General features: G+C 45.2%; 1 protein-coding gene across 1 annotated transcript in view; it reads right to left on the reverse strand.

The window, feature by feature from the left end:
- ITGAM (integrin subunit alpha M) overlaps positions 1–8,902 on the reverse strand; it is a 37,432-nt gene extending 28,530 nt beyond the window's left edge. Inside the window, exons 1-5 of the mRNA XM_007452677.1 lie at positions 8,875–8,902; positions 7,782–7,887; positions 4,881–4,984; positions 4,514–4,584; positions 4,250–4,367 (exon numbers count right to left, since the gene is read on the reverse strand). Of these exons, the coding sequence (XP_007452739.1) occupies positions 4,250–4,367; positions 4,514–4,584; positions 4,881–4,984; positions 7,782–7,887; positions 8,875–8,902 (427 nt within the window). The remainder of the gene's footprint in view (positions 1–4,249; positions 4,368–4,513; positions 4,585–4,880; positions 4,985–7,781; positions 7,888–8,874) is intronic.
- Between the last annotated feature and the right edge of the window lie 2,406 nt (positions 8,903–11,308).

Here is an 11,308-nt window from a genome sequence, read left to right on the forward strand (position 1 = left end):
CATCGGCAGGCGGACTCTCAACCACTGCGCCACCAGCGAAGCCCAGCACAAAGGATTTTTTAGGAGGTAAAAGAATTCTTTCGTATCCTGTTCATGTTGCTGTTTACACAAATCTAAGCATGTCTTAAGATTAGTGGAATTGTACACCACAAGGGAAAAAACAGTCAATTTTACTGTATCATCAGTGAAAAAATAAGATAAAATTATCCAGAAAAAGTATTGGCTTTTTTAAAAATTAGACAAGCAGATTCTAACATTTATATAGAAAATAAACAGGGAAGATAAGCCAGAAATTTTCTTGAAAATCTCAAAGGTACACTAAGCGAAAAGTATCAAGGTACAATCCAGTGTGTAGAGCACGCTACCTTTTATGGCACAAAGTGAAGTATACAGACGCCTATGTCAGTAAATATTGATACGTGGAGTACCTCCAGAAGAAGCCATGAGACACTGGTAACAGTAGCTGCCTCTCAGGAAGGAAAGAGGAGCTCGGAGACCCAAGAAGGAGAGGTTTTTATAGTATATCCCTTAGTGCCTTTTGAACTATGAACCGAGTGCATGTTTCATCTATTTTTAAGGAAATGAAAATGTTTTCAAAAAGAAGAGTCTGGAACGCTTAAGAGTGAGGACTGAAGAGAGAAACGTGGGGGTGGGAGCTGAAGCCACAGAATTGGATGCAGTCAGACACGAAGAACACATGGGCAACAACAGAAGCTGTAATCAGGTGGGCAGGGGAGGCAGAGGAAGACAGCTTGGAGCTGGAGCTTCGTAGGACCCCTCAGTAGGGGCACAAGTAGGAGGAAGAGAAGAGGGGAGAGGAGAGATGTCTGAAGCCAAGGTGCTGGGGGAAGGAAGAGGTCACATTGGAAAAATCAGAGAACATGAGGACGGAATAGAGATTTGGCCTTTAGAGGGTCACAGATGCCACTGGCAACAGCAAGGTCTATATGATGGGTGGGCAGGAGCCAGATGTCAAAGGGCGAAGGACCACAGCATGGGGGCAATGGAGGCAAAGAGAGAGATCCCTTCCAAGAAGGTTGGTGATGAAGGAGAGAGGGCAGAAGATGGAGAGGAGACCGGGGGAGGGAAGGTTATTTTCACTGCTATCGGTTTGAGTGGTTGATTGTTTTTAAGTTATGGGTAGCATGAGCAGGTTTACATTCAAAGGAGGGGGTGGGATTTAGGTTCCTGGAGAGAGCAAGTGATTAAAGATGTGAACCCCAGAGTTGGTGATGCGAGAGAGCCTCAAAAGCCCAGATGGAAAAATTACTCATGGAAAGGACAGGTCTTCCTCTAAAACCAGTGAGATGCTGCCAAGAGTGGTGCCATCGAGGAAATCTGGACAAGGAGAAGGAGGACGTGGAAGGAGTTTACACCTGGCAGCCTTGGTTTATTCTGTGAAGAAGGAGGGAAGGCTATTGGTTGAGAGTGAAGTTCAAAGGAGCTTGAGAAAAAAAAACTAAAAGGAAGACATATCTGCCCTTGGTTCCAGAACCAACTTGGAAACAAGCACAAAGATGGCCAAGGAGTTGAAGAAATCGGTGTCAGAAATCAGCTGGGTATGGGACTTCCCTGGTGGCGCAGTGGTTAAGAATCCTCCTGCCAATGCAGGGGACACGGTTTTGAGCCCTGGTGCAGGAAGATCCCACATGCCACAGAGCAACTAAGCTCATGTGCCACAACTACTGAGCCCGCGTGCAACAACTACTGAAGCCCGTGCGCCCTGGAACCCACGTGCCACAGATACTGAGCCTGCGTGCTTCAGCAACCACAGCCCATGCTCCACAACAAAAGAAGCCATGGCACTGAGAAGCCCGCGCACTGCAACGAAGAGTAGCCCCCACTCGCCGCAACTAGAGAAAGCCCACGTGCAGCAACGAAGACCCAACACAGCCACAAAAAAAAAAAGAAAAGAAAAGAAAAATATCAGCTGGATAAAAACATTCATTCACTTACTCTCTTTCAATCAACAGATGCTTGGGGAACAAGGGTAAGGAGCCACCAAGATGGTCCCCAAGATTCTCACCTCCTGATAGAGTTAACACCCTTGCATCATCTCCTCATCTTGATTGTGAGTTGGAGTTTTTATTTGTTTATTTTTACTGAAGTATAGTTGATTGACAATATTGTGTTAGTTTCAGGTGTACAGTAAAGTGATTCAAGTATATTTTTCAGATTATTTTCCATTTTAGGTTATTACAAGATTTTGAATGCTGTCTGCTGTGTTATACAGTGAATCCTTGTTGCTTATCTATTTTATATGTAGTGGTGTGTATCTGTTAATCCCAGACTCCTAATTTATCCCTCCCACTTCCCTTTCCTTTTTGGTAACCATAAATTTGTTTTCTACGTCTGTGAGTCTGTTTTTGTTTTGCATATAGGTTCATTTATATTATTTTTCATATTCCACATATAAGTAATACCATGTAATATTTGTCTTTCTCTGACTTACTTCACTTAGTGTGATATTCTCTAGGTCCATCCATGTTGCAGCAAATAACATTATTTCATTCTTTTCTGTGGTTGAGTAGTATTCTGTTTATGTGTGTGTGTGTGTATATATACATATATATATGTGTGTATATATATATATATATATATATATATATATATATATATATATATATGACATATCCATTCTTCTGTTGGTGGACACTTAGGTTGTTTCCATGTCTTGGCTATTATAAATAGTGCTGCTGTGAACACTGAGGTCCATGTGTCTTTTTGAATTAGGGTTTTTGTCTTTTCCAGATATATGCCGAGGAGTGGGATTACTGAATCATATGGTAGCTATATTTTTACTTTTTTAAGGAACCTCCATACTGTTCTGCATAGTAGCTGTACCAATTTACATTCCCACCAACAGTGTAGGAGGGTTCCCTTTTCTCTACATCCTCCCTGTGAGCTGGACTTTTTGACTCACTCCCAAAGAATACAATACGGCAGAAGTCTTCTGAGATTAGATTATAAAAGACTGTGACTTCCATCTTGGGTTCTTACTCTCTCTTGCTCTCTCACTGCCTTGTTAACTCACCCTGAGGGCAGCCAGCTGCCATGTTGTGAGCTGTTCTGTGGGGAAGCCCATGGGACAAGCAAGTGAGGGAAGCAGGAGCCAGCAGCCAGTGTGGACTGAGGCCCTCAGTCCAACCATCTTATAAGTGAGCTTGGATGCGGATCTTCCCCTAGTCAAGGCTTCAGATGAGACCACACCCCTGGTTTGACAACTTCAAGCTCTTGAGAAACCATGAGACAGAGATCCCCAACTAGTCTGTGTCCAGATTCCTGATTCACAGAAACTGTAAGATAATTAATGTTTCTTGGTTTTGGCTGCTAAGTTCAGGAGCAATTTGTCAAGCAGCAAGTGAACAAGCTCGACAAAATCTCTGGCTATCACAGAGCCTACATCCCAGAAGAAAGGACATCTAAGAAATAAGTAAAGGGCTTCCCTAGTGGCACAGTGGTTGAGAGCCCGCGTGCCGATGCAGGGGACACGGGTTCGTGCCCCGGTCCGGGAAGATCCCACATGCCGCGGAGCGGCTGGGCCCGTGAGCCATGGCCGCTGAGCCTGCGCGTCCGGAGCCTGTGCTCCGCAATGGGAGAGGCCACAACAGTGAGAGGCCCGCGTACCACAAAAAGAAAAGAAAAGAAAAGAAAGAAGTAAAATATGGATATATAGGTATGAAGAGGGCAAAGCAGGGCAATGTGGTAGGAAGTGATGGTGGAGATGATTAGAAGAGCCACTCAGGGAAGGTCTCTCTGAAGAGTTAACATTTGAGCTGAGATGACAGTAATAGGCTGTCAGCTGAGATCTGGGGAAAGAGCATGCCAGGCTGAAGGAATAGTAAGTGCAAAGCCCCTGAGGCAGGGACAGCTTGGTGTGGTTCTTGGAGAAGAAAGGCAGCTGGAGCACAGTGACTAAGGTAGAAGGGTTGGGAAAGAAGTTGGAGAGGTGGACGAGGGCCACACCAGCTAGAGCCTCAAAGGCTACAGTCAGGCACTATGGCCAGGCTGAGTCCAGGCACTAACTCTAAGGACAATGGTTGAGACATTGTCTCACAAAGATGGGTGGCTATATCAGGACTTTCCTCAAAGCGCAAGATCCTAGCACCTCTCCAGAGCCCCTCTCTGCATTGGAACCCAGTTCCCTCATGCTTCTGCACCAAGACTTTTAAATAAACCCCCAGACTATGAGCCCCTCAGCCCAGTCCTGCCAGCTCCCTCCAGTCTCGTGCTACTTGTCTGTACCCACCTCTGAGGGCCTCTGGGAGCCTTCTGGGTTGCTGCAGTAGGTTGGGTTCAAACAGGAAGCAGAAGCCGATCGCATAGGTGCTGTCCTTGCAGATTTGGTGTCCGGTGGGGCCACAGGCCTAGGGCGCAGGGGACAGGTGGGAGGGACTGTCCCTGCTTCCTGTCCTTTCACCCCAGCACCTCCACCCAACAAGACCCCAGCCCCAGCAGTCTTAGGTCCCCAACTCCTTCCCTTGGGACACTCCCATGACCCAACACAACTCACCAGCAGCTGGAAAGGTTTGGTGGCAAACGCCAGAGACAAGCCCAGGGACATGTTCACAGCCTCCGGGGGTACTGAGGGGACAGATATATATATGGTCACCCTCGGGGATGGACAGTACTGTGTAAGAACTGGACAGGGGATGGACAGGAACCTCAACCAGGGAGACATGGAGGTGTGAGGGGTTCAAAGAGGCACATAGGTCATGGAAAGGGACACAGAAGGGTGTCCAAAGGTGCCTGCATACAGCTCAGAGGCCAGGGAGCTGGCTCCCTGGTCACAGATCCCAAGACAAAGGCAACGTCTGGCAAGTCCAGGTGTGTACAGATGGAACCCTAGCCCTGGGTCCCAGCGAGGGGCAGTGACTCACCCTGCAGGGGGATGGGTTCACACTTGCCCATGCTGCAGTCGCACTGGTAGAGGCCGCCTGTTTGATTGGAAGCCTTTATCTCCTGGGGGGCTCCAACCACCAGCCTGGGGGGAGAGGTGGGAAAAGCTCACCACAGGGACAAGAGAACGCTATGATATCTGGGGAGAGAAGGAGACAGTGGAAGTTCCGCCACCCAAAATAAAAATGGGGGAGCCAACCTCACAGGGATTCCCCAACTCCCAGAAATAGGAGGAAGATTCAGCAAAGAAAAACATGGGAAATTTTTTTTAACCGCTGATTGTTTATTGTGAATATTCTCGTAATCCAGTCATTTGAATTCCCAGAGGTCATTTCAGTAAATTCAAGAATTTCCAAATCCTGAAGGCCAAACAGTGAAGGTAGACAGTCTACCTTCCCAACTTGGAATCACTTCCCCATTCAGGCAGGGATGCAATATTGCATAGAGGACAGGAATAGAGGCCTTGGAGTTTTACTGCCTGAAATTAAAATTTAGTCCCACCCTTACTTCCTGTGTGACCTTGGGCAAGTCAATTAATGACCTTATTGTGCTTCAATTTTCTCATCTCTAAAATATGGATAATAGCAGTACCTACCTCAAGGTTATTATCAGGATTAAATGAGTTAATCCATGTACAATCCAAAAATGGGAAAATGTTTAATCTTGGAGTGAGAAGGGCCTCTCTAAGAATGACATAATACCCAGAGGTCATTTTAAAGTGAATACATTCAACTCCACAGCCATTTTAAATAAATTTCTGTATCTGATCAACTACCAAAAGTAAAGTCAGAAAACAAACGATAAACCGGGGGAGGGAGATGAGCAACTCATACCCCAGACTACTTTCCTCAGTATAGTCAGAGCTCCCACAAACCAGTAAGGAAAAAAAAAGCAAACCAAGAGAAAAATGGGCAACAGATAAGAAAAAAAATGTTCACAGAAAAGGAAATAAATCTCTCTTTAAAAAAGAAATGCAGGGCTTCCCTGGTAGCGCAGTGGTTAAGAATCCGCCTGCCAATGCAGGAGACATGGGTTCGAGCCCTGGTCTGGGAAGATCCCACATGGTGCGGAGCAACTAAGCCTGTGCGCCAAAACTACTGAGCCTACGCTCTAGAGGCTTTGAGCCACAGCTACGGAAGCCCACGTGCCTAGAGCCCGTGCTCCACAACAAGAGAGGCCACCGCAATGAGAAGACCCCATACGGCCATAAATAAATAAATTAATTAATTTTTTTAAAAAAAGAAATGCAATTTAAAACTAAATTGAGATACCGTTTCTCACCTGTTCAATTTACAAAGATCATAAGTTTGCTAACACTTTGGGTTGGCAAGTGGGTGGGGAAGTAGGTGTTTGCATAAACTTTTGGTGTGAGTGCCAGCTGTTGCCACCCTCATAGAGGGTTATTTGGAAAAATCTATTAAAATTACATATGCACATGTACCCTTGGATCCAGCAATCCTAGTCCTAGGAATTTACTTCCAAAATATACTTGCACATGTACAAAATGCCAACATTGTTCATACAGCGAAAGTTTGGAAACAATCTAATGTCCATTCAGAAGAGATCTGGGGACTTCCCTGGTGGTCCAGTGGGTAAGACTCTGTGCTCCCAATTCAGGGGGCCCGGGTTCAATCCCTGGTAGGGGAACTAGATCCCACATGCTGCAACTAAGAGCCCCCATGCTGCAATTAAAGATCCTGCATGCCGCAACTAAACATGCCGCAACAAAAATCCCGTGTGCCGCAACTAAGACCCCCAGGCAGCCTAAATAAATAAATAAATAAATAAATAAATTTTAAAAAGAGATTTAAATGTAATATAAATGTAAATTACAGTACTTCCAAATAATGGAATATGATGTAAGCATTAAAAAGAACAAGTAAGCTCTTTTTTCATTTATTTGGTAAAATCAGCAAGCTCTATTAATTTAAAAAAAATGCAAAGGACAGTATAGAGCGGAGGCCAGCAAACTTTCTTCTAGAAAAGTAAAATTATTTCCATAAATATTATTTCTGTAAAGGTAAATATTTTAGGCTTTGCAGGCCATAGAGTCTCTGTCCCAGCCTCTCTGTTCTGCTACTATAGATCCAAAACTGCCCTAAAAAATAAATGACTAGAGATTATCATACTAAGTGAAGTAAGTCACACAGAGAAAAACGATGTAAATGAACTTATTTACAAAACAGAAACAGACTCGCAGATTTCAAAAACAAACTTATGGTTACCAAAGGGGAAATGTGAGCGGGAGAGAGAAATTAGGAGCTTGGGATTAACACACACACACTGCTATATATAAAACAGATAACCAACAAGGACCTACTGTATAGCACAGGGAACTCTACTCGATTTTCTGTAATAACCTATATGGGAAAAGAATCTGAAAAAGAATGAATATATGTATATGTATAACTGAATCACTTTGCTGTACATCTGAAACTAATGCAACATTGTGAATCAACTATACTCCAGTAAAATTTTTATAAGTATTGGAAAATAATAAAAAAATAATAATAAATGAGAAGTGGGGAGTAGGGGTAGCCAAGTGTCAATAAAATGTATTTACAAAAATAGGCAGCAGGTTGTAGTTTGAGTATAATGTGTGCTACAAATTGTGTGCAGGATGATGTGGAGGTCTATGCACTGTAGAATCTCTCTGAAAGAACACACGAGAAACCATTTAACAGGGACCCTGCTAGGGAGGGAATTGGGGGAAGGGAGTGAGGAAGAGACTTTCTTACTATCACACTCTTTTGTATCTTTTGAATTTAGAGCTCTGATAAATTAAGAAAAAAACAAATCAAGGAAATTGTGATTTTTTTTTTCAGGTATGTTAAGCCTTGGAGGGAAAGTGCATGGGCAGGGAGTCCCCCTGTGGCCCTTACCGGGATCCCTCAAGCTGGACCACGCTCTGCCCGAAGCCCCTTGCATTGTTTTGGAAGATGACTGCTTTTTCCGTGTCCAAGTTGAACCCGTGACATAAGGCCAAGGCTGGAGGGAGAACAAGGTGGGTGGGAGTCAGGAGGACAGAAGGAGACAGTTAAGAAAGCAGCCTGGGGACTTCCCTGGTGGCGCAGTGGTTATGAATCCACCTGCCAATGCAGGGGACACGGGTTTGAGCCCTGGTCCACGCAGAGCAGCTAAGCCCGTGCACCACAACTATGGTCTGTTGTTTGTTTTGTTTTGTTTTTAACCTTGAAGGAACATATCCCTGACTTGTTTGATGTTCTTTGTTCTGACAAGATATAGAACTGTGCTGAAAACCATGCTTCTCTGGAGCAGTTCCTCAGAGTTCTCTGAGAGGCTGTCTCCTGGGCTATAGTCCTCAGTTTGGCTCAAAGAAAACTCTTTTCTTGTTTATTGATTATTTCTATCAACAGGTGCATTCAGCCCCTGTCTGAGCCCCACCCTGGGTTCCCACCCCACTGATTTGCCCAACAATCAAGTACCTAAAGACTCAGTTATGTAATTTCCTTCCTATGCAACTTTCAAGCATTTCTTTCCCTTCTCTGGCTCTTAGTCCACAAAACACAGACACAAAGGGAAAAAACTTGAATCTTTTTGATCAGTCAGTCATACAACAAACATTTACACCTGAGTCCTTGGAAAAGAGGAGACCAATAGGAGGAGGTGAGGTGGCATCCAAGAAGAAACACTCCAAGAAGAGAAGCCAAGACCTGCCGTGCACACTTAGACGTGCCATTTCACCTCTTGGGGCCTCAGTTTCCTCCTCTGTGAAGAAGGGGCCAGCCAAACCCCCTTTCATAGTCCATGAATTGAGTCATTTACCCAAGCTTCTCTGCTCATCTCATCTCGGTCTAGCTCTACTCTGCTTCTTGAATCCCTTAACCTTCCCCCAATTCCCTTTGTCTCTCCCAGCCTAACTCCTAAATATTCTGTACCCTTTCTCTCCACAAACTCACAAACCCAAAAACTCCCCCCCTCCTCACTCTGAGGACCCCCCAACTCCTGGCGCACCTGTTAGTAGAAGGACTCTGTGAGTCATCGCTGGAGAGAGCAGGAGCCGTGAGGCTGCAGGCAACACTGAGCCACTTCAAGGAGGCCACCAAAGCCAGGAAGGACCAAAAAAGGGAAGTAGGAGGCAGAATTCTGTCAGAGACTTAGAGGAAGAGGACAGAGGCTCAGTGAGCACACAGCCCTGCCAGACCTGCGCCCTCTACCCAGCCTCCCGGCCCAAACCATCAGGGTCACTAACCCATAGATGGCTTTGTTTGCCCACCTGCTTCTAGAAACATCATGAACAGCAAAGCACAGACTTATGACTTGCCCCCCAGAACATGTCTCCCTGAAAGCACGCTTTGCAAAATGTCCCTCCCTCCTGCCCAGGGAAGTGGGAATACCTGTCAGCCAGAGCTATCCTCCTGTGTGGCCATCAGTAAGGTCAACTCAGGTACAGAGAAACCCGGTGCTTTTTTTTTTATATAAATTTATTTATTTATGTATTTATTTTTGGCTGCGTAGGGTCTTCGTTGCGGCGCACAGGCTTCTCAGTGAGGTGGCTTCTCTTGTTGCGGAGCACAGGCTCTAGGCACACAGACTTCAGTAGTTGTGGCGCCGGGCTTAGTGGCTCCGCAGTATGTGGGATCTTCCTGGGCCAGGACTCAAACCCGTGTCACCTGCATTGTCAGGCGGATTCTTAACACTGCACCACAAGGGAAATCCTCAACACAGTGCTTTTTTAATATTATTTTGCTTTAAAAAAAAAAAAAAAAAAAAAAAAAAAAAAAAAAAAAACCCCCTCAGGACTTCCCTGCTGGCGTAGTGGTTAAGAAGCCACCTGACAATGCAGGCAACACGGGTTCGAGCCCTGGTCCAGGAAGATCCCTCATGCCGCAGAGCCACTAAGCCCGCATGCGACAACTACTGAAGCCCGTGGCCTAGAGCCCGTGCTCTGCAGCAAGAGAAGCCACCCAAAGACCCAACACAGCCAAAAAAAAAAAAAAAAGCCTCAAACTCTTTGCCCTGGAATTTTCACTTCCAAGAATTTATCCTAAGAAATATCTGAGAAGTACACTCAAAGATGTCTGCACAGGCTGTTTTCAAAGACACAGGAGCATATCTTCATGAAATTACATAGAACACCAAACCATACTTGTGTGTGTCCGCTAATGTGATTCCCCAAGCCAATCATTTTTCATTCTCTCTCCAACATATTTTCTCTTGCCCTTAGTTCTGCTTTCTTAATAACCAGAGCAAACAAATGTGTGCGCTCTGAAAAATATTCCGTTAAAATTCTGAACATTTTGTTTAAAATTACCTGCTTAAAAATACGTATGTGTTGGGCTTCCCTGGTGGAGCAGTGGTTAACCAGAGGGTCCGCCTGCCGGTGCGGGCGACGTGGGTTCGTCCGGGAGGATCCCGCGTGCCGCGGAGCGGCTGGGTCCGTGAGCCATGGCCACTGAGCCTGTGCGTCCGGAGCCTGTGCTCTGAAGCGGGAGAGGCCACGGCAGTGGGAGGCCCGGGTACTGCCAAAAAAAAAAAAAAAAAATCGTATGTGTAGGAAAACCAAAATGTTAATAGTGGTTGTCACTGGATCATAGGACAATGGGTCTGTTCTACTCTATTGCTGCAGAGCAAACTACTCCAAATAAAACGGCGCCTTCTTTCTTTAAAATTTATTTTATTGAAGTGTAGTTGATTTACAATGTTGTGTTAGTTTCTGGTGTACAACAAAGTAATTCAGTTATACATATACAGAATAGTTTGCATCTGCTAATCTCAAGTTCGCAGTTCATCCCTGCCCCATAACCCCTCTCCCTTGGCAACCACAAGTCTAAAACAGCAACTTCTCATTGTGTCGTGGTGCTGTGGATTGTCCAGCCTCAGCAGTTCTCACTAGGGAATCTCAGATGGCTGCAGTCAGATCATGACTGGGGCTGGGGTCCTTGAAGGCTCAGCTCGGCTGGACTTTCAAAAGAGATCACTCCCATGGCTGGAAGTTGGTGCCATCAGCAGGCCAGGAGTTCGGTTGGAGCTGTCAGCTGGAGGACCTCCATGTGGCCTCTCTATGTGGCTTGGGCTACTCACCGCATAGTGGTTAGACTTCAAGAGCAAGTACTCCAAGAGATAAGAATTGAAAGTTCCCAGTCTCTTAAGGTTTTGATCTGGAAACTGTCACGGAGTCACTTCCACTATATTCTAGTGGTCAAGCAGTCACAGAGCTCGACCACATTCTAAGAGAGGGGAACAAAGATGTCACCTCTCAGTGGGAGGTGTGTCAAAGAATTTGTGATCAACTTCAGTCTGCCACAGGGTGGTTTTAATTTTCTTCTATATATATTTGTGTACTTAAAACTTTTATACAAAAAAAAAAAGAGTGACGCTTATAATCAGAAAAAAAAGAAAAACACCAATAAGTAATTTAAACAACAAAGGGCCCATTCTTGTCAGC

The sequence above is a fragment of the Lipotes vexillifer genome, unplaced genomic scaffold (genome assembly GCF_000442215.2).
Source record: "Lipotes vexillifer unplaced genomic scaffold, Lipotes_vexillifer_v1.1 scaffold426, whole genome shotgun sequence".
Taxonomy (NCBI): domain Eukaryota; kingdom Metazoa; phylum Chordata; class Mammalia; order Artiodactyla; family Lipotidae; genus Lipotes; species Lipotes vexillifer.